Here is a 25,855-nt window from a genome sequence, read left to right on the forward strand (position 1 = left end):
ACACACATCATGTGGTCTGAGAGGGGAACCCAGGTGGGAACGTGTGCTACACAGAGACAAAACGGTCCTGTCTGGATCCGCCCGGGGAACCTGGAAGTCCCTGTCCTCCTAGCCTCAGACCTCTCCCTGTCTGAAAGACCTGGGCACCCCCTCCAGCTCTGATTCTCCTCCAGCTCTGATTCTCTGCCCAGGGGGAGCCATCCGTACACACAATATTGAGCAGGTTCTCCTGGGCCCCCAGAACTCCCACAAGATGGGGCAGAGGGGGTGTCCGGCATTGAAACATCCATGATGTATTCCGGGACCTCCAGGATGCACCCAGCCCAGCCAGGGCGGCCACAGGGAGGCCACAGAGAAACCCCACACGGACACACCAAGAATGACATCTATGGCGTTTACTGGAGGCCAAAGTCCATACTTCCTCTGAACTTCACGGGACCCATAGCACCATCATGCTCACCATTTGACAGATGGGGAAACTGAGGCACGGGGAGGTTCAGAAATGTGCCCCAAGTCACCAAGCAACAAGCCAGCACAGGTTAAAGGGGAAAGTTGACCTTGAAGTCAACTTGGCCTAAATACACAGGAATACTGTGCACCCACCCTTTGTCCAGGCAGGACGTCCTAAGGATGAACCGGGAGGCTTTTCTTATGTGGATCGGCCGAGGGAGTCACGAGCTTCTCCTCCACCTGCACAGTCCCACAGCGAGCCCCGATGAGTGGCCCGGGCTCTGGCCAGAGTCCGTGCCCTAGGCCTTCCTACTCTCCCTCACGACCCCCAGAAAGCCTTCCGTTTTCGCTCTCCCCCAGGAGCCTTGCTGATTCGGCCATTCCGATACTTTGAAACAGTGTTCGCTTCACCGTTCTATTTGTTGCTCGTGGAGGTCCCTGACAGAAGGTGGATACTGTCACCCCAGCTTACAGAGGGGTAGCCTGAGGCTCCAAAGCAAAGGCCCGCGTGACTTCCTAAAGGCCGGCACCCACTCTTTCCACGTGGGTGCAAGTGTGGGGGGCAGGGGCGGGCAGACAGCGGGCTCCCGGAGGCCTGTTGTGAAGCAGAGAAAGAGGCCGACCAGCGGGGAGTGTTCGCAAGCTTGCATCGATTCGGAATGTCAGCAACTGGCCCAGATTTTGTCCCCTCCATAACACGCCTGGTTTCAAAGCCACATGAAAGTGGTGTTCTTTCCAGCACACTGGGCTCTTTATAGGACAGAATTTAAAAGGGGGGCTGGGGGGGTGGAAATCAATGTGTGCTGCTGCTGTTAGGCACAGCATCTTCCCCGAATACTGCAATTCCCGAAGGTTCCAGAGAACAGACTCATGCCTGCACTAACCTCAAGGAAAGCAGCCTTGGGGTATGCCTTGGAAACTGCTGCCTTACTGTGCATACCGTTCTTTCTTGCCAGAGAGGTTTTGATATCAACCTACAAGGCAGTTCACGGGTCCTCTTGAGATTTTCTGGACCTTTTGAAACCCAAGGCTCTGGGGAGGGTGAAGAAGTTGGTGGCCTTAACTCTCCATGCTCTTCTTATGTAATCAACCTAGTAAGCGACACGGATGGACTTCCTGAACCCTCAAGAGAGCTCTCCAGTTTAGGGGAACAGAAGTCGAGAACAGGGTTCTCAAAGTCAATAAAAGGGCTCAAATGCCATCGCGAGGAGAGAGCCAGACTAGGAATTCCTGGAGGACCCCTTCCTGCTCCGCATGGAGCCCAAAACTCAGCAGGCATTCAAGGAATCGTTTGATACCAAAACAAAAACAAAAACAAAAACAAAACAAAACCAAAAAAGGAATCTCCCCAAACAAGGCAAACCTCTGCTGCACTCACTCCGCAGGTACCGGGGCCAGAGCTGAAGTGGGACCCCCTCTCTGGGTTCAACCAGAGCACAGAACTAGCCAGAGGGTCCAGGACATAGAGTAGGAAGAGGGAGGGGTTCGCAATCCAGCGGCACCCACCCCCTCTCTGCAACAACCCCCGGGGATCATCCTGAAGGTTCTCAGTAGAATTTTGGCAGCCCGATAAATTTGCTTGGTAGAGAGAAGACCATCTGCGGGGACAAGCAGAACAATGGCAAGTCCAAAGGAGGACACTGGTAGGATTCAAGGATTCTTCTGCAAATCTGAGGGACAAGCTGCACCAGATGGTCCGTGAGATAATTTGTCGAACGCACACCAACGGAACCAATGCCAGCACAGGGCAAGGATGTAGATTCCTCCTACAAAACCCTTTGTTCCAGAGATGGCATGATGGCCACACAGACAGGCTCCTTCCCCAAAATGGTCTCGCTGCTTCTACACTCTGGATGGCCTTCCAATCTTTCCTACACCAAGATGGCCCAAGTTATTTCCTTAAGAAATGGAGGGCTTCTTCTGATCAACATTAAGTGCCTACTAAGTCTGCAAGAAAAAGGTAAGCAGACTCAGCCCAGAATGATCCAAGGAAGGCACCACCCCAGCATGCCAGCCTGCCTGGAGGGGAAAGCCAGGGAGGGCGTTCTGGAGAAAAGGAGGCAAGTTCCATGCTTAGAAAGAGAGAGAAGAGGAAGCCAGGGTTCCCAGCTGGGAGTCCGCAGAATTGAGTACCTCTTAAGATGGCTGCTCAAACACACATGTGGGTGGTGCCCAGAGAGCTGCTCAGAATCTTCTCAAAGCCAAGGGAGTAAAGCTAGGATTAGATGGGGAGCAGGATGGAGTCCGGGCCCCCATCCATCTCTTCAAGCAGAGCTGAACACAGGTGTAAACATCCCCACGTATACTGAGGTTGCCACAGACTTAAGAGAGAAAAACTATAAAACAAAAGATGAACTCCTGAGCAGGCCATTCAAGGCCCCCCAGACGGCTAATGAGCCTCATCTCCTATGGGCTCAGTTGGAGGAACACCCTGTTAGACTGGAAAAGCCTAGAGGCAGAGCCCCGGCAGGTAGGGGGCAGGCAGGTCTTTAGTAAATGTAAGATGGCAAGTCAAAGATTGGATCACAGAAAGGTCCCTTCATGGACCTGAATTTGTAATCTGTTCCTTTCTGTAATGCCAAATCAGACCCCCCCAGATTTCCCTCATCTGTCACAACACCCACCCTGGAGAACTGGGCTCCACACGCACCCAAAGTGCCCCAGTCCCTCCGCGCACCCACCTCCAATAAGCCTGGGTTGGTGTGGGAGGAGGCCAAGAGAGTATCGGGAAACTCACCTCCAGCTCTGCAGCAGACACTGCCTTCCATCCATCTCTGGTCTCCAAATGGAAACAGAAAGAACAAGTAGACAGGCAGGCCTGGGCCCGGACTGAGATCAGGGAGGTAGGAAGGGTAGCATGAAACAAATCTAGGAAGCCAAGTACATGCTTCAAAAACAGGTCCAGAAGGGTCTGGGTGGGAAAGGTCGACACTGGTAGGGGAAAGATCCAGGGCTGCTCACCTGGAACAGGACCCCACTCGCTTGATTCGAGACACACAAGTCGCCTGCCCAACCCTCAGTTTTCTGACCTGAGAAATGGCAAGAATGTCTCCCATCTTTCAACTGAATGAGGTGAGAACACTGAAGCCACAAGGCACCTTAGCCACGTAAGGGCTGTTTACGGAGCCCCCCAGTCTGGTAACACAGGAACAGGGGACACGTGGCCTCTCCTTTCCTTTCCCTCTCGCCCATCGCTCTGGAGCAGACATCCTCAACCCTGGCTGCCTTCATTACGCCCTCCCTCTAATCCAGCGCAGGGAACTTTGAAACGGTGCAGATTCCTGGCCCCTCCCAAACTCGCAGGGCCTGGAAATCTGCATTTCAGACAAGGTTCTCATCACATTTTTATGCAGTCTGCAGAAGCTTAGTTTTTGTTTTTGTTTTTGTTTTTTTTGGAAGAGCTTCAAGAAGCAAAACATGAGTTCAGCACGTGCAGGCACTTTCACTGGCATGGGTAAGCTTGGGACAAAAGTCCCGGACACGGATTGCCAAGGAAATGCCTTGAGAAATGTAATTTGTGGATATCATCGACAGCAAACACCTACATGGTGTTCCCACGTGCCCAGCACTCCTCTCAGTTGTGTATGTGGATTAACTCAATTAACATTTACAGGTCTCCACTAGACGTTGTCTGTCATTCCCACATTACCGGAGAGGAAACTGAGGCAGGGAGTTCCTGTCTGCATCTCTGGACCTTTCATTCCAGCTTTTCCCGGTCACCCCAACATGCTGTCGTGAAAAAGAACAGACGCTTGGGAGTCTGGCTCTCCGGGTCCAAAGCCTGCCTCTCCCACTTTCAGCCAGGTGGCCGCAAACAAGTCCCTTAAACTCTCTGAGCCTCATTTCTCTGATCTACTCAGTGGAACCAATACAGCTCAGGCAGAACTCTCCCAGGGACGAAAGGGAAAGCAGGGATGCAGCGGAGGGCTAGGAGGGAGAGGGAGAGAGAGAGAGAGAGAGAGAGAGAGCCCTGCCCCTCTACCCCCTCCCAGCCTGAGTCAGGCCTCCTCCCCACCAGAGTCTTAGATGCTGAGTCATCATCCTGGCTTCCTTTCCCCGAGGCACAGCCACTTTGAGTCACGCCTTGGATGGGATTCTCCAGAGTTGGGTCCCAAGAAAGAAGTGCAGCTTTGGGCCACCAGGAAAACACAATGTCATCTTTCTTCCCCATCCACGCCAAGGCAAGCTCAGGCCAAGAAGTTTCGTGAGCCTGGTGAGGCGGGGAGGAGCCCCCAGCTCTGTTCAGATCTAAGGTCCAACCTGGAATGGGCAGCCAGAATCCAGCGGGAGCCCTTGCTCACTAGTCTGATTCTGCTAAGCTCTCCAGAACAATCTGATTTACACTAAATAAATAAAGGATGACCACGTTCCGCCCGGAAAGTTTCCTCGCCAGAAACTCAGTGAGGATCCTATTGATTTCCTCCCCCCTCACGGCAGAGGGGCAAACATCAAGACCAAAGAACCCCTTTCACCACCTTCAGTCCCAACCAGAGGGGTCTGGAAGGTGAAGTTCCAGCTCTGGCTAAGCCTTGACAAGCCATACCCTATCTCTGGGCCTCAGTTTCCATCTGTAAAACGGGCAGAAGTTGGATGAGGAACTTGTGTGGGTTTTTCATTCCATTCCAAATTAGCAGACCGACAGTTAGTAATCCTGAATTTGCATGTCGCACCTGGAGATCTCCCTCTGGGGGAGAGAAGACCCCCAAACAGGTGCTCCAAGGTCTCTGCAAAGCCACATCGAACACGGCCACCCCAAAGGTCAATTGCCTGCCAGGATATTAGAGGGGAATGGGGCAGAGGGAAGGAGCCACTCAATTCATTCAGTGCATGGATCTGAACCCCTCTCAAGTGCCAGGTATCAGGTTGCAGGGCGAGGGAGGCAAAGCCTTCCTTCTCAGCCTCTTGTGGGGGACAAAGTCCCACAAAACTAAGAAGTCACAGGTGAGAGCATTTTATAGGTTTGACTCCTTACACCAGGGCAGGGTCCCTCTGGCAGTTCCCCCTCCACTTCGGGATCACCTCCACCTCTTCGTCACCCCCCCCCCCTCGTGCCAGGTGCCACATCAGCACTTCCCCCCCCTTTCCCTGCACTTGTCCCCGCAATGGGTGAACCCCTTGCAAACAGGTGCTGGGATGTGCTCTCTCTGTACCTTGCTTACTTCAGTTGACGTTAGCGAAAGCCGGTACGGACGCCGAAATTCGGTACAGGAGGCACGGCTGGCGGGTTTGCGGGGACACTGCATTTTCACAGCGAGAACACAGGTCTGTATTTAGCTATCTTGCTCATTTGAGAACAGTAAGTGTGGCCGATGGACGCGAGGAAGAGAATAAAGCTGTCCAGTGTGGCCACGGGCTGAACTCTCTTTGAGTCTTCAATCTTTCCCCAGGAACTTAAAGGAAGCGGACAAATCCAAGTGGCCAGGACATCTGTGAGGAAGGGCTGAGCCTGGGCCCTCCCCCACTGGCTGCCAGGCACCTCCCTCTTCCCAGCCACAGACGGGTGCTGCCGCTGACCCACAGGGACATCTGACAGCAGAGGCGACAGACGGGAAAATTCCGGGGGGGGGGGGCGGGGGCGACGGGGGGCGGGTAAGGAAAGGATCCACTAAATCCGGGCTTCAGTCACTAAAGCGACGGAGGTGGCGGCTCGTTTGTCGCCCCCCACCCCACCCCACCCCACCCCACCCCCGGCCCACCTCGCTCGTCACGCCCTGCCCTCCCGGCCCCAGGCTGGATCAGGGACCGCGGATCTCCTGGGAACCTCGGAGCAACTCCAGCTGCTCTTCCCCACGGAGGGCCGGAGAGGCGGGTCCCGGAGGCCGGGAGACCAGGCGAGCGGGGGAGGTGGGCGGAGGCGAAAAGGACGCCACCCGCGGCCCCGGCCAGCGCTGGGCCGCCACTTGCCCACACGACCCCTCTGGAGCAGGCCACCTCTCCCGCGCAGCCACAGCGCCCACCCCGGGCCACCTCGGGGTGCGCACTCGGCCCAGAGGCGCTGGCGGACCCGGGCTCCCGCGCGTACGGCACGCGTCGAGATACACTCGGACCCTCCCCCTCCCATCACACGCGCACACACCCCACCCTGGCTTCGAGGCGGAATCGGCCCCCGCCCCTCGGATGCAAATCGGTTCGGGGCGCAGTCTGGAAACCAGACACACCCACGGCCCCTTTTCCAGCCTCAGCTCGAGCGGTCCCTACCGGCCTCCTTTCTACACACGCGCGCTCAAGCTCTCCTTCCCAGACACCCCACTCCGAGGACACACCCCGCCCCAACACACACACACGCGCGCGCGCGCGCGCGCGCGCACACACACACACACACACACACGCACTCTCCCAGGCCCTCCTCCGGCTCCCCCTTCCAGCGCGCCCTCAGGCCTGCGACGCCAGCCGTGACTCCGGGGTGCCTTTGGGAAGCGCGATCAAGGTGTTCCCCGGCCGGCTCTCCAGCCGTCCCCGACCCTCAGGATCCCACTTTCCCGGCTGGGAAAAGGTGGGCGGGGATCTTTTTTCCTCCTCTTCGCTAACCGACCCCTCCACTCCAGCGGCGGCCGCGCCCCAAAGCCCTTCCTTGCGCCCCGCGCCGCAGGGTCGCCACGCACTTGCCGCTCGGGGGCCACAAAGGGCGGTCCAGGGGCTGCGGCGGCACCCGTGGGCGATCGACGCCTCCCTGCCCCGCAGGAAGAGGGTGTCGGGCTTACCCAAGGTACAGGGAGGAAGGCAAGAGAGGCCGGAGCTCGGCTGGAGGCGCGGCGGCCAGCGGGCGCGGAGGAGAGCGGTGAGGCTGTGCGTGCGCTCCGGGGTCCGAGCGGCGAGCCGGGCTAGGTTTGTTTATGCCCGAGCGGAGAGCGACTTTATACGCGCCGCGGCCCCGCCCCCGCGCTCGCCCCGCCCCGCCCCTCCCGAGCCCGCACACCGCGGGGACACACCCCTCGCCGCTCCCTCCTCCCCGGCGCTCCTCCCGCTCCCGCCAGTGAGCCGGGCCCGGCTGGGCTGGGGCAGAGAGCGGCGGGCGCCCGCCAGAACCGCTGCCTGTTGCGCAAGCCTTTGTAGGGGCGCGGCGGGGAGGGCCCTCCCGGGCCGGGCTGCGGTTCGGCTCGGCGGTCGCCTCTCTCGCCCGGAAAGCCAGGGCCTCCGCGTGTGCCGCGGGCGCGTGTGCACGGGGTGGCGGGGGGGGGGGGGGGGGGAAGGGGGCGGGGAGCGTTTGTGTGCTCGCGCGTGGCCACGTGCACGCTCGTGCCTGTGCGTGTGGATTTCCGTGTGTCTCCGTGTGACCGAACGGCCCCCTCGGTGTCTCGGAGTTTCTTCCGCTGAGTCCCATTGCGCCACGCCCTGGCATCCCTTGTGGGCTGCTCCCCACTTCCTCCGAGTGAGTCTCGAGGTCTTAGCTCCGAGCCCCATTTAACCGCCTTCCCGAGGCTGCCTCCTCGGCTTCCCCTCGACCAGCTGCCAGCGGCTGTCCCTCCATGTCCCCCTGTTGGCTCGTCTCTCCCCTGAAATCCTAGCTCCCGCTGAATCTCATCCGTCTGGTTCACCCCATCCCACCTGATCTGCGAGCCCAGCGGCCCCTGCCTCTGCCCCTCCCCAGTTCTAAGCCCACCAGTCCCACTAGTTTCCCGCCCTTGGCCTTCTCGCCTCCCCTGGGAGCCGTGGCTGGGAAGGTCCTCACCCCTTCCTCTTCTGCTTCCCAGTACTTGACCCCGAGCACCCTTTCCACCCTTAGCTGTCCTTCTCCCGTGCCTTGTTACTGTTTGAAGATGGTCTCCGTGTTCTCAACCCTCGCTGCCTATGAGAATCCTCCGGAGGAACTTATTCTAGAAAGGGGCCTGCCTGGGCCCCGTCCTAGACCAGATTAATCAGAAGGTTAGGGAGCTCTCCAGGTAGTTCTAAGGTGCAGCCGGGTGAGAACCACTGGACTGGAAGAACATCACTTTATAAGTAAAGGAAGACCCTGTCACTGTCCCCAGGCCCCTGTCAGGACTTGTATTTGCAGGCTCCAGGCTCCTTCCCCCGCCTTATCGCTTCTGGCTGATGATAAACCCACTCCCTCCACCTGCCGGTGCTTTGTTCAAGCCAAGGGACCTGGCTCCCTGTGCATCCCGTCTGCCTCCATACGCCCTGACATTTACTTCTCCTGTTACTCCACAAATATTTATCGAGCCACTGCAGTGAGCCGGGGTCTGTGCTCAGCCATGGGGGAAAAGGACTGAAAAGGCGAAGTCCTTTCCTTCAGGGGCACGACATAGGAGACCGAGTCTCTGTTTCCCCATCCGTGCAACAAAAAGGCTACACTGAGCCCATTCATTCAGTATCCGGATCAAGCCCCTTCTATGCCCAGGCACAGTCATAGACCCTGCAGATATGGTCGTGAACAAAAATCTGCCTCCTCCGAAGCCACCCTGCTATTTGAAGACCTTCCCAGATCTAGCAGTCTTTTTACCCCACTCACATGCATCCATTTTCCCTTACCTTCTGTTTTGGCTTTCAACAAACATTTATTGGGCACCTGTGGTTTGTTACCTGCCAAAGATACAGAGTCAAGTTTAAAACTATGGAGGAGCCTGCCTACTCCTTCGATAACAAATTAAAACACTAGTATGTGTGCTGAAGGAGGGCATTTGGCCAAGAGAGGCCCCTTCCTGCCCCTGTGAGGAAGTCTTTGGGACGGTGCACACAGAGCAACCCAGACCTGCAGCCAGAGGCCCCCAAGTTGCTCTATGGGAACCCCAACTTTCCAGAAGGCAGTGAGCAGGAGAACAAATTCAGGGACAGGGGAGGGAAGGTCTCAAGGGCATAGAGAGAAGAAGAGCGGGGGAAGAGAGAGAAAGAAGGAGACACAGAATCCAAAGCAGGCTCCAGGCTCCGAGCTGTCAGCACAGAGCCCGACACGGGGCTCGAACTCGCCGACCGTGAGATGGTGACCTGAGCCGAAGTCGGACGCTCAACCGACTGAGCACCCAGGTGCCCCAGAGCTGAGGCATTCTAAAACAAGGTTGAAAAGCGATGATTGCAGAGTCCAAGTCCGCTGGATCCCACACTCCCTGTCCCATAGACCCAACACAGCCAGCTCCCTCAAGGTGGCCACACTATAGGAAATACGGACTTTGGCTCAAGTCCGGACGCACACGGGAGTAGAAGAGTGCGCCTGGGAGCCCAGAGCCGCCCACACCCCCACATCCCCCAGCCCGGACCAGCTGAGGCAGCAGAAGCCCTTGGATCCAAATGTGGGTGCAATTGAGTTGAGCTGTTTAAATTATTTTTCTTTCTCGCTGGTCAGCAATAGAATTAGATTTGCTTAGTAAATGCGTGTGTGCTGCAAATCCGTCACAGGATGAGATTGGAGTTTCTGGACTAATGTCCTCTGGAAATTTCTGTTTAGCAACACCTTCAATTTTATCACCGAATATCTGGACGAAAAGGACCTTAGGGCTCACCTGTTCCCCACCCTCTTTCTTGGAAGGTAATGGTACTCAGGGTTGAGAGAGACCCGAGAGAAAGCTGGAGTTCAGGAGAATAGCACCTGGTTCCCATAGGGGCTGTGACACCTGGGCAGTTACCCCACCTCCCTGCACCTCCATCCCCTCCGCGTGCACATAGAACAAACGGGTGAGAGAAGCCATCAGACCTTTCCACCACAATGTATAAGCCTGACGTCATGGTGCCATATTTCTTTCCTGCTGGGATGAGGAAATGTCCCTGAAAAGGGATGTGTACTCCTTGATTAGAATGATCTGGAAAGGAGGGAGATAGGGATTCCAGAGCACTGCCCCCCTCCCCATCCTCCGGAATCCCTATCTCCCTCCCTTCCAGATCATTCTAATCAAGGAGTACACATTCACTGCAGTTCATGACCCTTTCTAGTATCCCAGTTGCCCTCTGGTTACTGTAGCCCTACTCCTCTCCCCGCCTCCTCCATGGAATTACTCTAACCACGTGTCTAGACACAGGCCTCCACCTCCTTCAGTCCCTTTCCCTTTATTTTTAAGGCTTTAATTTATCAAGTTCCTGGCCAAACAGTTCTGCAAATCTTGTTAGAAAAAACAATAGCTTTCCCCACCCTCTCCCGGCCTCACCACTCACAAGCTCTACACCCCTGGGCAAGTGCTTTGATTTCCTGCCTCAGCCTCCTCATCAAAAGAAAAAAAAAAACAACAACAACAAACAAACAGGGGCGCCTGGATGGCTCAATCAGTTAAGCATCTGACTCTGACTCTTGATTTTGGCTCAGGTCATGATCTCAGAGTCTTGAGATCAAGCCTGACCATGTCAGACTCCGTGCTGAGCGTGAAGCCTGCTAAATATTCTTTCTCTCCCTCTCCCAGAGTCTCTCTCTCTCTGCCCCTCCTCTGCTCACTGTGGCTCGCTCTCTAAAGAAATAAATAAAATAAAATAAAATAAAATAAAATAAAATAAAAAACCAAACAACCCACATAATAGTAGAGTAATAATAGAATTAACTCCTAGGGTCACTGTGAGCAATATAGGAGTTAACACATGTAAAGTGCCTAGAACAGTGTCTGGCATGTAAAAAGCTCTTGATAAACTGTTAGCAGACTCCATCATCGCCACCGTCACCCCTGGCATCTTGCATGGTGCCCGATTCATACGGAAATCCAGCAGGTACTGGTGGAGTAAGTGGGGGGACGCGAGTCCTTCTCTCTGGATTCTCCCTACGTCGTGCAGCCTGGCTCAGATTTTGTCGGGAGGGGAAGGGATCTGTCGACTTGCTTTCGGAGCCCATGCGTGGACCTCTAAATTCTCCCAGTGCTCTGAGAGCAGGTCTGCCCCCGCAACACCCCGCGGTGGGCCATGGGAAAAACGGCTGGAGAACAATTCCATGCGAGGCTGGATGTAAGCCTGTGCTCAGGGCACGAAATGATCCTGTACTCTGAACATAAGCAAAGAGATGCGCGAGGTTGGGCCCATGGAAAATCAATTTCTCTTCACTCCTGGTTCATAAGAGTTTGTCAAAGCTGCTGTAACGAATTACCACGAACTGGGTGGCTTAAACCAGCCGAAATGCATTATCTCACAGCTCTAGAGGCCCCACGTGCAAAAACAAGGGGGCAGCAGAGCCCTGCTCCCTCTGAAGGCTCTGGGGAAGAATCCTGCCTTGCACATGATGCTCCCAGCTTCTGGTGCCTGCTGGCACCCCTTGATGTCTCCTGGCTTGTGGCCACGTCCCTCCGATCCCTGCCTCTGTCATGACATGGCCTTCTCCCTGGGTGTCTCTGTCTCTAGCTCCTCTCTTCTAATAAGGGCACCAGTGAGATTGAATTAAGGGCCCACCCTAATCCGGTATGACCTCATCTTACCCTAACTAATTGCATCTGCAAAGACCTCATTTCTCAATAAGGTCACATTCCGAGGTTCTCAGAGGAAATGAATTTTGGGGGGACGGGATTCAACCCAGCACACGGTTAGTGTGTACTTAATATTTGTAGCGTATTTGCAGAAGGACCCACGCCCTGGCCTGCTCGGGTCGGGCCCGAGGGTGCTGCTCTCGGAGGGTCTCCGAGGGGCTCCCGCCCGGCTTTCCGCCAGCCGCCCTGGTGTCATCGGCCCTCTCCGATTCCCTTCAGCCTCTGCTTGGCTTCATCCTGAGCAGCCTAATCACAGGTCCTGCCTAATTAAACCTTCCACTGCTCCTGCTGCCGGCCAAGTTCACCACCCACCCCCTCCTGGAGTGGCTGTGCCCATGCCCCTGCACATGCCCGGACTTTCCTCTCCCTCCCCCAGGCACTGGGTAACTCACTGCTTCCCCCCAACATCCTCACCTCTGAACCTTGGCCCACAATGTTTCTCCTTCTAGAAAGCCCCCCACACACACCCCCTTCCCCTGTGGAGACTCCATTCATTGGGGGGAAACACTAGGGGTGCTCTACACCCCACCCCACCCCACCATTTCAGCTCTCCTACTTCCTGCCCGTCTTCCCCTGAGGTTGTCAACAGATGGGGAACGGAAGTGACCTGTGTCATTTCGGATGGGATCTTTATTTATTTATTTATTTATTTATTTATTTATTTTATTTATTTTTTTTCTAAATGTGAAATTTATTGTCAAACTGGTTTCCATACAACACCCAGGGCTCCTCCCAAAGGTGCCCTCCTCGATGCCCCTCCCCCACCCTCCCCTCCCTCCCACCCCCCACCAACCCTCAGTTTGTTCTCACTTTTTAAGAGTCTCTTATGTTTTGGCTCCCTCCCTCTCTAACCTTTTTTTTTTTTTTTTCCTTTCCCTCCCCCATGGTCTTCTGTTAAGTTTCTCAGGATCCACGTAAGAGTGAGGATGGGACCTTTAATAGCCAGCATGGGATTCACCTTGCTCTCCTGCCTCGGCCACAAGCACTACCCCGGACAGTGTAGGTGACTTCCCTTGGGGCTTGGCAGGAGGAAGCATGGAACAGAGCCCCCGGCTGACCCCAAGTAGATATGGGACATGGGGAAGAAATAAGCTGCCAGGGCACCTGGATCGCTCAGTGGGTTAAGCATCCGACTTCGGCGAAGGTCACGGTATCCTGGTTCGTGGGTTCAAGCCCCGCATCGGGCTCTGCACCAACAGTGAGGACCCTGCTCGGGATTCCCTCTCTCTCTTTCTCTTTCTCTCTGTCTCTCTGCCATGCCCCAGTGGTGCTCTGTGTCTCTCAAAAATAAATATTTTAAAAAAGAAAAAAAGAATGGAAACCAATTTGACAATAAATTACATATTAAAAAAGAAAAGAAAAAAGAAAAAGAAACAAAGATCCTGCCCCCAGGATTTTGAGCTGGTTTGTCACTGCTGAGCCCCCACAGCTGCCTCGCACCCCCCCCCCCCCCGGACTGGATCACTGTCCTCCAAGGCCATGCAACATGTCAGTTCCTCCTGGAAACCTCTCATGCATCTCCAACCAGGTCATTTTTCAAATTCAATACCTAGTTGTCAAGCACTCACAAGCCATTCAGGCCCAGCGTGAGGGGCAGGAACAAAGGGATAAATACAACAATGGCAGGCCCATGGACTTGTAAGTGTCCTTAAGTAAGAATAGAGTCTCAGGGGCACCCAGGGGGCTCAGTCAGTTAAGCGTCCGACTGTGGCTCAGGTCATGATCTCACGGTTTGTGAGTTCAAGGCCCGCGTCGGGCTCTGTGCTGACAGCTGAGAGCCTGGAGCCTGTTTCTGATTCTGGGTCTCCCTCTCTCTCTGCCCCTCCCCTGCTCACGCTCTCTCTCTCTCTCTCTCTCTAAAAAATAAATAAACTTAAAAAATTTAAAAAAAAATAGAGAGTCTTAGAAGACTCAGTGACCCAAGATTCTAACCTACTCTGAAAGGTCTGGAAAAGCCTTTCTGGAAAAGGGATATTGAAGCAGGCAGCCATTAGATGAGGCATGGGTAACCATGACCTTGCCACCTTCTGATCCCCGGAGATTGCATGTTATCCTTTCTTTTTGTTAGTTAGAATTCTTTTTTTTTTTTTTTAAGCTTTATTTATTTTTGAGAGAGAGGGAGAGAGAGCAAACAGGGGAGGGGCAGAGAGAGAGGGAGAGAGAGACTCCCAAGCAAGCTCCACATTGTCAGAGCCCGATGTGGGGCTCGAATTCATGAACCTAGGAGATCATGACCTGAGCTGAAACCAAGAGTTGGACCCTTAACGGATTGAGCTACCCGGGCGCCCCTGTTGGTTATAATTCTTTAATGTGGATGTGGCATAAACGATTTCAAATGGCTTAAGCAAAAAAAGAAGGGTGTATCTCTGGGCTCATATAGCTGTGAAGTCCAGAGGATGCTGGCTTCAGGCACGGCTTGAACCAGGGCCTGAGGTCACCAGGCCCCTGCCTCTCCAGCTCTCAGTAGCTCTCAGATAAGTTTCACTCCAAGTTGGCTTTGTCTGAAGGCAGGTCCTTCGTAGATTCAATCAGGAGGTTATCAAGTAAATGTAGGTCAGTTAGCCGGAGAATTCCTTATCTCTAAGGAGGACAGAGCCTTGGGAGATTTCCCTCATTTTCTCTGAGAGGTCACGGGGGCTCTGAGGAGCCTGAATGTATGCTCGGCAGCCGCTCATCCGAAAATTGCCGGCCCTTTGCTCTCTACCCCCCTCCCTGGCCTGACCATCTACCATCACCACCACCTACAGCAACAACTGCACCTTCCAGTCAAACCTGCCCGCTTGCCCCGGCCGGTCACGCCAGGTACCTTCACACAGCTGGGATCCTGCCTGTGAGTCCCCAGGGGCCACGGTCCCTCTATGCTGGGAACACGCCGACTTACACAGGGCAGGCAAGACTTAAGGGACATTTGCTGACTGAATGTAAGGAAGGAGGGAGGAAGGAGATTTGAACGTTAAGTGCAGACAGTTCAAAACTACCATCACTCCTCCAGGTTTTGTACGCTCCTTTGGACTTTCAAAACATTACTCTGCTTCCTCACCCACCACCCCCCCCCCCAAGGATGCATCCCCTTACCCTTACAGGTGCTCATTGACTGATGTTCTGAGTGAACAAGAAGTTAAGCCTGAGCCAGCCTAAGTCTCCCCACTGGCTCCTGACTGCTGGTCCCCTCCCACCATCACCTGGGACCCGAATCAGGAATGCAAAGAAGGGGGGGAAGGTAGAGGGGAAACCAATATGCCCTTACACAATCTGGGGAGGGTCAAAGTTCACCTGAGCAGGTGGGTGGGTTTGTACTTAATACTCTTATAAGGATGGAGCCCATGGGACCTTTCAGAGGGAAAGTCCCCCCCACGCACACCCACGACCTGACCAGTGGGCGACGTCGGTGCCCATTTCACAGATGAGGAAGCTGAGGCCCAGATTTGACTAATGACACAGTCATTGCTGGACAGAGAGCTAGTGACACGAGCAGGCTGTCTCTGAGGAGGAGGAAGCACCGTCAAGGAGTGGCAGGAGAAGAGAAGAGGTGACTGTCACGGTCCCACCAGCCAGCCAGGTGAAGCCGGAGCCCCCAGAGCCACGTCTGGGGCCGAGGTGCATTCAGAGTCACCCTTAAATGTCTTCCTTAAAACAAACAGGCCATCCCCAGTTTATATCGAGACTAAATGTGTACTTGTCCGGGTAGACAGTGAGTTCACCTTTAGCACATGAGCATGTAGACCACGCTTTAATCCTGAGCATGTCGTAAAGTAGGAAATGCTACAGACTTGGTTGCTCCCATAACAACAACAAAAACGATTCAAAAATAAATGTTCCATGTAGAGCTATCAGAAAATTCAGATAAGCATGGGGCGCCTGGGGCGCTCAGTTAGTTGAGCATCCGACTCTTGATTTCATCTCAGGTCGTGATCCCAGGGCGGTGGGATCCAGCCAGGTGTTGGGCTCTGTGCTGAACATGAAGCCTGCTGAAGGTTCTCTCTTTTTCCCTCTTCCCTTCTTCCTCACTCCTGCTCACTCTCTCTCTCTCTCAAAAAAAAAAAAAAAAAAAAAATTCAGATAGGCACTGAATACATACAACACCAACAGAAATCACAAAAAATTAAAATAACCCCACACTCAGTAATAATCTCTGTTAGCATTTTGGTGCTTCTTGCCGCAGAAATTTTTCTGTGGATATGTATGTTTGCATGCATGGGTAAATATGTATTAAAAGTTTATGATAGCATTTAATTGTAAGCAGGTATTTGGATGACAGCCTGTAAAAATAACTATTGACTTTGTTATAACCTGCCTTTTTCACATAACCGTTTATGATGAACGTCTTTGCGTTTGAAAAAAAGTCTGCCCACACCTTTCTTTTCTACTTTCTTATCATAAAATACAGCCTGTCTGAAACAGAAAATGCATCGAACGTTACGCGTGCAGGATAGTGGAATAATTATAAACTGAACGTCCGAGAATATACAGCACCCACCTGGGCCAAGACAGGGAACACGACCACCCCATGGGAACCCTCACCGCTATCCCCAGCATCCACGAGGCAAGGAGATTGTTCCCAACAACATATAATATTTATCCCGTTGCATGGATGGGACAACGTTTCGTATAGTATTTCTAGCAAGCATAGCTAATACCGATTTAGCACAAAGGTACCGGGGGCTGTTGGAAAGCGTTTGCGTGTAATAATGCTAACCTTCGCCACATCTCCAAGACGTAGGGTACTGTTTTTACCATCCCTGCTTTATAAGTGGAAAAACCAAGGCAGGAAACATATGAAGTCATTTGCCCAAGACGCCCAGCGAGTAAGGGGTAGGGCTGGAAACCAAATCGGGGCGGTCTAGCTCCCAAGTATGTTCCTCACCACCGTGTCTGGATGGCCCCCAAACCCACATTCTTCTCCTAAACCACCAAGTGCCTTCTAAAGCCAAGGGGCTCTGCACACATTTTTATGTGATGTCGCTGGGGAGCAGCTTGGAGCTAACACTCTAGCCAGAGGGACCCAGACAACCAGAGACAATGCACCTGGCTCTCTGTCCTCGTCTTGTGACTCTGAATCCAGTCTCACCGCAACCACACCTCCTCTGCTGAAAGGGAAAAGGGCCTCGCTGATGAGATCACCTCCTCCCTGGCCACCCCTCCCCCACCGCCAGGGGCAGTGAGGCTGAGCTGTCTGAAGCGGTGATAATGGGTTTAATCATTAGGTGAGTGACCAAGGGAGGCTTCCTGTGGCTGATTATTAATAGGAGCCCGGGAAGGTGTGCATGTTCGGCCACAGGCTGGCGTTTTGGGGTGCCAGGCCAGCTCGGTCTCTTGGTTTCTGGAGTCACCTGCATGATTCAGATTCTAGCCTGGTTCCCTTGACTCAGCGCCCGGCTGGGGGCTTGGCCTCCCACCTCTGGGGCACCCCAGGCGCAAGGCAAGTTGCCGTCTCACTTCCCTCCTTGCTCCTCGTTTACATCATCTCCTCCCAGGCCGTCTGCAGGAACTGAAGCTGCTAGTCAAGGAGACCTGGGTTTATATCCTGGGAGACCTTGGCTAGATTGTCTAACCTCTTAGAACCTCACCTTGAGATGGGCGTGACATCTGAGCTGTGGGGAGGGCTGCAGACACGCAGCGACCCACTGTTAGGATCAGTCACTCTGAGGCTCCCACGGTGCACTCTGGCCGCTGGAGGGCTGGACTGCCTCTGTCCCTTTGCACATGCTGTTTGTTCCCTTGGACGCGCTTGTCTTTTCCTGGCCTCTCACCCTTTTCTCCACTGTGGGGCGTGACAGTCGTATGAGGAGGTATGATTTATTGCGGTATTAAGTAGTGGGATTCTCCTCTTTATTTTTGCCGCAGGGCTCTAGGGAAGAACCTTGGCCCCTTTGAGCCCTCTCCATCTGGAGGTAAGATGACTGGGCTCAACGCAAGACACGGACCTTGCAGGCGTTTGCTTGGGGAATGGCTGAACTAAGAAAGATTTTATTCCAAGAATACCAGAAGGGAAGGGGAGAAGCTGGAAGGGGGGGAAAGGAAGACCCCTCTGTCAGGGGTGGGGGCAGGACCTGGGACCTGCATGGTCCCTTGACCCTGTGTCCTGAGGCAGAAGAGGGGCCACGGTATCCTCACCCACCCTCTCCAGAAGGTCCCGGAGAGAGCGCCAGGAAACAGTGGAGGCAGGTCTGGGGGGGCGGCCTCCCGAATGCCCGGACCTGCACTCACGCCATAGCCAGGAGCCACGGGCGGCTACTTGTAAAGTAATTCCAATGCGATGACATTTAAAAGTCGTCACATTTCAAGGGCTTGGTAGCCCCACGTGCCCAGTGGCCACTGTCCTCTCGCCAGCACACATGATGGAACTCCAGCATGACAGAAAGTTCTAGCAGATGGTGCCAGTGAGCACAGGGCAGTTCCCCAGGGAGCGTCGGGAAGCAAACTTTGTCCACTCTACCAGTTTTCAGGGACAGCTCGAACGATTTCTAGTATTCCAGTTCATGGGGATTTTGTAGCCACCTTATTCTTGGAGGCACCTCTGTGGGTCACTTCTGAGGCCTTCCAGGATGCTCTTTTGAGGTGAAGCTTTCACTATGCACCCCGAGGAAGGACGTAGGATGCTCACCTCCCGCTGAGACCTCATTTTCTTTTTCTTTTTTCCTGTCTCAGTCAATAGAGCATGCAACTCTTGATCTTGGGGTCATGAGTTCGAGCCCCACATTGGGCATAGAGATTACTTAATAATAAAAGTAAATTAAAAAAAAAAAGAAGCTTCATTTTCTTTTTCTAATGTTTATTTATTTTGGGGAGAGAGAGAGAGACAGAGCACGAGCAGGGGAGGGGCAGAGAGAGAGGGAGACACAGAATCAGAAGCAGGTTCTAGGCTCTGAGCTGTTGGCACAGAGCCCGACGCGGGTCTCCAACCCACGAACTGGGAGATCAGGACCTGAGCCGAAGTCGGACGCTTAACCGACTGAGCCACCCAGACGCCCCGAGAGGCCTCGTTTTCTATTGCAGTTTTGTCTCTTCTCTTTGGGTGCTAGCTAGCCCTTTGAGGAAAATCTCCTGGTCACTGGCATACCCCCGGCTGGCACACAGTAGGTGCCTGATAAATGTTGACAAGATGGACGGATGGATATGTTGCCAGAAGGCAGGCTGGCTTGGGGCGTCTGGCTTTGATCTCCAACATAACTGGGTTTCAACCTCATCATTTCCAGGAAATCTTTGCTGATTACAACCTCCAGCTCTGGGCAGAATCATACGGGTTTTAGAGCCAGAGAACTCTCTGTAGTGATCCCAGATTTCTCCGTTGCTTTCTTAGGTTCACAGAACAGGCTTTGGGGTGACAGCTGGGAGAGGTGAGAGATCATTGACCAGAAAGTGGGGAGGGGAGGGGAGAGGAGGGGAGGGGAAGCCGAAACTCAACAGACCAAAGAGGAGGAGAAAGGCCGATGTACGTGGGGTATTTGGGGTAGACAAGCCCTTCTGGGTGCACAGCACGGGTGCGGGTATCACTCAGCCCAGCCGGAGCCCCATCTCACTGCTTCTCTGACATCTCAACCCTGCCCATGCTTGCCTGCGTGCTCGGTCACGTCCTCCTCGTCCGCTGCGTCCCCCACGCTCGCTGTGTCAGCCTCCCAAGATGCAGGTAAGCCTCTGGCCAGGGCCCAGGTGCTCTCCCCTGCTGGGAGGTGGTGACTGTGCCCGCCACTGCCCCTCCTCCCTACGAGTAAAGAAAGCCCCTCTTTTCACACTTGGGCACTCACTTTGTCTTTGAGCGTTTCTCACTAGGTATTAGAGAGGTGTCAGCTGACCACGTAGTTTTCTGGCACTTTAATCTTCTTCCAAGAAACATTTGAAACAGCCTTGCTTGATTGACTGATGATTCATCCATCCATCCATCCATTCATTCATTCACCCACTTGTCCCACAATATTGCCTACTATGAGCAAAGTGTTCCGCTGTTTCACTGAGTACTGGAAGGTCCAGGAACTGATGAGGAAACCCTGCCCTTGACCTCTGGTCGGGCAGGTAGATGGGTAGTAATCATCGCGATTACAGCTCCCACTCACTGCGTGCTGATTCCGCGTGGGTCCTGTCCTAAGTGCTTTCTATATTGGAAGCCTCCGAACATTCTTACGTGGGAGATACTTTTGTGATTCCCATTTTATAAATGAGGAAAATGGGCGCAGAGAACTTTTTTTTTTTATGTGCGTTTTTATTCTTGAGAGAGCGCCAGCGCGGGAAGGGCAGAGAGAGGGGGACACAGGACCCCCAGGGGACCCTGCGTTGACAGCAGCCAGTCCGATGCAGAGCTCGTAGTCACGAACCGGGAGATCGTGACGTGAGCAGAAGTCAGATGCTCAACTGACTGAGCCAGCCAGGTGCCCCTGGGCACAGAGAATTTAAGTGAAAAAAGTGTCCCACGGCTTGGATGAGTCTGCTAAGGCTGCCTCGCAAAAGTGCCACAGACTCGGGGCTTACCCTACAGAAGTGTATTTCTTCACAATTCCAGAAGCTGGAAGTCCCAGGTCAAGGTATCAGCAGGGCTGGTTTCTTCCGCGGTCACTCTCCTTGGCTTGTAGATGCCACCTTCTCCCTGTGTCCTCACAGGGTCTCCCCCCTCCCGGCCCTGTGTGACTCTGTCCTAATCTCTTCTTATAAGGACACAGTCACAATGGATTAGGGCCCGCCCTAATGACCTCATTTAACTGAACTCCTTCTTGAAAGTGACGGTCTCCAGTCAACTTTGAGGTCCTGGGGGTTAGGACTTCAACATATGAATTCAAGGGGGACACAGAGGCGGACCCAGGATTTGAACCCAGGCTGGTGGCTCCAAGCTCCTGCAGCTCACAGAGAATTGCCACAGTGACTGACAGAGACGAGGCCGGAGGAGTCCCGGAGCAGGGGACACCTGCAGGGGGTGACAGGGAGCGATGGTTGGTGTCTCCCAAGTCCAGCCCCGCCTCACGGCTCTCTAAACCCTGGGAACCCTACATTTTCTGGGAGCTCTCAAACTCCAAAAGGATCTCCTTCCATGGCCAGGAGTCTCCCCTGCCCTGGAGCAGAGCAACAGACGTGGGGCCAGAAGAAAAGATTCTCCTCTCCCCCAGGCACCTTGCTGGGTCTTTCCCCCAGGGTCCGTCCAACGCAGACAAAAACGCTGCAAGTGAGTGAGTGTTATCTGCAAGAGGAGAAAACGGAGGCCAAGTTCTTTGCGGTTCTTCTTTTCCCCTCCCCCTTGGACACACCCTGCCAGAGAGTTTTGTAACTGGGGGATCCGCGTCAGTTATGGGCTCCGACAATTCTACAGCCAAAAACACTGAGGCTCAGAGAAGGAATACGATTCATTGAAGCCACAAAACGTATTCTGATTGGAACCAGGATACCCAGCTGGAGTGTGAACCTAGGCGGGTAGGGATTGTGTCTTCGTCTCCCTGAATCCCCAGAATGGAAAAGCAGATGAGCGCAAAGTAGACCTTTCCCACATATTTGTTTGAAGAATGAATGAATGAATGAATGAACAATGAATAAACTAATGCCCAGCCCAAGCCCTTGTTTTAGCCCCAAATCACCCAAGAAAGAATGGGTTCTATTCATTTTTCCCTTCACTCTCCATAATAGGACACCAGATTTTAACACAAAACCAGCCCAAATAAATATACTTTCCAGTTTCCCTTGTAAGTGGCTAAGCTTTGGACAATACTAAGTTCGAAGTAGAAGTAGCTGAAATCTAAGAAATATGCTTGAAGGGAGGAAGGATGCACAAATAAATTTGCCTCCTTGTTAATGATGGCAAGAATGAGATGCAACGGTTGGGGCTCCAGCAGCCACTATGGACCATGAGGTAAACTTCGGAATGAAATGTAACAACAATGAGAGAAGAAACCTGGGTCATTGATCATGGGGCAGAAGTCTGACCCAGCCAGGTTTAGTTTGGAGGGGTCTGTCCTGCCACCTACCAGTTATTTAAACAGGCAAGAAATTCCTTCAATCAGCTCACCAGTTCAGGGACCTTGGAGAAGCAGCCATTTTAACTCTCTGAGCCTTAGTTCTGTCACCTGTATAATAGGTGACAAATTATCCCTAATAATAGGAATACTAATACTGACCTCAAAGTCTGCTAAGAGCCTGGAGCCTGCTTTGGATTCTGTGTCTCCCTCTCTCTCTGCCCCTCCCCTGCTTATGCTCTGTCTCTCAAAAATGAATAAACATTAAATTTTTTTTTTACTTTCTCATGGAATCAGAGATACCATGGGCAAAATTATAATGGGGCGTTGAAGACCAGTCTGGAGTGGATAAATGGATTTCATCTCTCCCTCCTGGTGGTGGATGAGAAATGGCCACCTGGAGTATATTGTATTGAGAATTCTCTATGTCATAGCGACTAGTGATGTCTGTCCTTCATAACAACTAGTGATGTCTGCCCTGGGCAAAGAACAAAAATGGGAGCATATACACACGGTTAGGGCATTTGTCATCCCTGAGCTGGTTCCTTGGTTAAACCCAGTAAAGCTAGTGAATAGCTAGGTACTATCTCAGAGCCCTCCCCTTGGCGTAGGTCTCCTCCAGGTAGAGCTGAAAGTTCCATGTTGAAAGATCCTGTGTTAAGTTACCCAGAACTTAGCACAGAAGACTAAGCTCTTGACACACCTTGTTTCTGACCTCCCAACAATCCCGCAAGCTAGGCACAAGTATACCCATCCTACAGGTTGGGGAAACTGATTTCTGAGACTAAAAGCGACTTATCAGGACCTTTCAGTGACTGTTAAGAGGCAGAGCTGGAATCTTCCCTTCAGCCACACTGTGATCCCATGAGGCTGACAATTACAGAAGCTTTCTTTCTCCTCTGCCCTTGCTGAGTTATCCAGGCAATATCCTCGGCCCCCATTTGGCATTGACTCTGGGACCCAGCCTTGGCTTCCACCACGGACAGTTGTGTGGTTCCTCCGGTGGTTGGGAAACACCTGTGTTTTGGCCCACACAGGTCAGCTTGGGGTAGGAACACGTTCTTCCCGGACTCATCTGTAGTCATTTCTCCGCATGCAGAGACAGGGCTGGGTGCTGACTCAGGGCTGCCTGGATGGTCTGGGGTTGTTTGTTCTAGCAGAACCGGGAGCTTTAAACCCTGAATTATCTCCACCAGCTCCTTGCCTGTGGGCCAAGAACCCAAGGGGCCTGAGTGGGTTCATCACGGGGGTTCAGGAACCTTCTCTCCCCTCTCACTTAGGTTCCCTCTCCTTTGTACCGCTTTTGTGCTAATTTTGCTAATGTTTCAACGTTAAGTCAACTTGGATAAGGAATATATTCTAATAGCTTAACAAATAAGCGATATAAAGCAGTACGCGTGAAAATTTCTTATTCCCACTCTTGTCTCTCTCCATTGCGCTCCCAACCCCCACCCCCGCCCCGCCCACCATAAAAAACCATTTATCTTACTGAGTTTCCCGGAGAAAACACGCTCCTATATGAACATCTACGATTATCACCCCACTTCGCGGAAGAAGTTTATTTTTGTAATCATGATTCTTTTTTTTTTTTTAAGCAGGCTCCACACCCAATGTGGGGTTTGAACTCCCAGCCTTGAGATCAAGAGTTGCATGCTCTACCCACTGAGGCAGCCGGGCTCCCCCTCCCTGATCACCACCCCTGCTTCTATTGTGTGAAAATTAGCACGTTGTTTACATCACCTCGCACCGTGTTTATTTCAAGTAACAATGGTCCCCGACGCTCATAACACATAAAGAATATCCTAGTGTTTTTTTGACATTATGTGCATTCCACTGAACGGATCACTAGAGAATCTGATTAGTGTTCACTTGATAGATACTAGGTATGTTTCCAGCTTTTCACCACAAACAATGCTGCAATATCGCGAGTCACTTGGTAACTGAGCAAGATTTCCAGTTGGGTAAAATCCCCCAAAGTGGGATTGCTGGTTCAAAGGGTAAATGCTTTTATAACTTTCCTAGTATTGCCAAACTGCCCTCCATAAACTTGTACCGATTTACAGTCTCACCAGCAATAATCCAGTTTCCGCCCAATGTCACCAACAGAACGTGTTGTTAATATTTAACTTTTAAAACCAATCTGATAGGTGAGAAGTGGTCCCTCAGTACTGTTTGATTTGATCATCTTTTATGTTGTGTCAAGCTATGCAACTTCTTCATGTGTTTGAAAGCGGTCTGTATTTTGTACTAAAAACTTTCTATTGATATCTTTTGCCCAGTTTTGGATTTCTAGTCTTTTGTCTTGTTTGTTCCTGAGAGCTCTTTCCTTAGGAATATTGGAAGATTCAAAGTGCCCTATGCAGGGCACGGTATGCATAACTGAGCCAGTGGTCCCAATAGGAACCGAGGAGAGCAGACGGCTCCGAGATAGAATCGACACGATTCAGTTGGCTGCCTGAGGTGGACGAGAAAGAGGGAGGAGTGAGGACGATGCCTAGGTTTCCAGCTTGAGGAAATCTAAGCCTGGAGAAGCTATTCACAGAGACGGGACACACTAGGGGGGTTGACAGAGAGATTCTGAACCTGGTTTCAAGCAAGTTGAGGTACGTGGGGTACATGGTCTTGGAGATGTCCCGTGGGCGACTGGTTACATCTTTCTGGAAAAGAAGGAAAGGTCTGAGCTAATCTGGAGAGCTCAGCCTGTTGTAGGTGGCCTGTCGAGACAGGGCGTATCCCTTCACCTTCCACAGGTTAGAAATGTCTTCCCCAAGATACAGTCATGGAAGCTCTGGGCCAGTGGCTCCCAACTGGGGTGATTTGGCCTCCAGGGGACATTTTGCAATGTCTGAAGACATTTTCAGTCTTTCCAACTAAAGAGATGTATCTGATTCTACCGGTATCCTTAGTAGAAGCCAGCGATGCTTTTAAACACCCAACAGTGCACAGGGCAACAGACACAAGTCCAGATTGTCAGTGGAATAAAGTAATCTGATACACAAAGCAACGTTAAGGCCCCAACGACTGAGACCTCAATGCGCTACCACAGGGACTGAGTTCATATCCTGAGTCCCACTTCCCCGCTGAGTGACTTCTGGCAAGTCACTTCCTCCCCTAAGCCTCAGTTTTCCCATCTTTAGAATAGACATAAACCATCCTACCTCATTAATGTCTTAGGAGGATTAAGTAAAACACTGTATGTTAAAAACCTGGCACGTGATACATTCTCAACCCATGTTAATTTTTTCTCTTTCCCTACAAATCCCCTGCCCAAGGGGCACACCTTGGGCGTGCCCGCCTTCCTCAGCCAGGGCACTGATGCCATCCAGATCTCAGTTCAACTCTGAGCCACATAGCAGGGCTTCCCAGATGGCCTCTATCCAAAGATGCCCACACCACGTTCTCCTCTGTCACACGACCCTGTTTCCCGTTTGCTCCGTGGCAGTCAGCGCTGATGGAAGAAGGTGTTTCCGCTAGCTCGTCTGTTGCCTGGTTTCCACAGGAGGCTGAAAGGCCGGGAGGACGGGAACCCCAGCTGTCTTTGTCACTACTGTGTCCTCTGTGCGTAAAACAGTGCCTGGAACATAGGGGACACTCAGTACATATTTTGCATACGAATGACTCCTCCACAGCAAAAAGAGACAAAACAGGCCGAGTAAAGCTATAGTCACAGCCCTCTGCTACTTGGAGCAAAGCGTCTTCAGGGACAGGCGGGGTGGCGGGGAGGGAGGTGGCCCAGGGAGGTGGGACGAAACAGGGGGATGTGCTCTGGTCCTGGGAGACGTGGCCCTGCTCTGGGCGCTCACTGAAGCCCCAGCAGCCCCAGCTCCCCTGGCTTCTCCAGAAACCACAAAAGCCCACCGAGAGAGCAGAGGCTTAGATCACGTCTGACATATCACGGGGCTCCTCGAGCCCCGGGGGCCCTGGGTGAGCAGACGTCGTGCATGAAGAAGTTCTGAGAGTGAACACCCACAGCATGACGTTCTGAGAGTGAATACCCATAGGCTTCGTGCATCTCCGAAGCAGCTGGAGGCCCAGGGTTCTTTGTGCAGGAGGCTGGGCCACGTGGCCTCCTGCAGCCTGGAAGCTGAGCGGGTCCTTCCCTCCCGGCTCCCG

General features: G+C 52.9%; 1 protein-coding gene across 3 annotated transcripts in view; it reads right to left on the reverse strand.

Moving 5' to 3' along the window:
- NDRG1 (N-myc downstream regulated 1) overlaps window positions 1-7,305 on the reverse strand; it is a 54,462-nt gene extending 47,157 nt beyond the window's left edge. Inside the window, exon 1 of one of the 3 annotated variants that reach the window (XM_058699141.1) lies at window positions 7,152-7,305. Coding sequence is in view for 1 of the 3 variants with exons in the window: in XM_058699140.1 (XP_058555123.1) it covers window positions 5,601-5,693 (93 nt within the window). In the remaining 2 variants the exon portion in view is untranslated. Of the gene's footprint in view, window positions 1-5,600; window positions 5,794-7,151 lie in introns of those variants that run through there. The other 2 variants (XM_058699144.1, XM_058699140.1) reach the window with 2 other exon arrangements.
- Between the last annotated feature and the right edge of the window lie 18,550 nt (window positions 7,306-25,855).

The sequence above is a fragment of the Neofelis nebulosa genome, chromosome 14, assembly GCF_028018385.1.
Source record: "Neofelis nebulosa isolate mNeoNeb1 chromosome 14, mNeoNeb1.pri, whole genome shotgun sequence".
Lineage (NCBI taxonomy): Eukaryota > Metazoa > Chordata > Mammalia > Carnivora > Felidae > Neofelis > Neofelis nebulosa.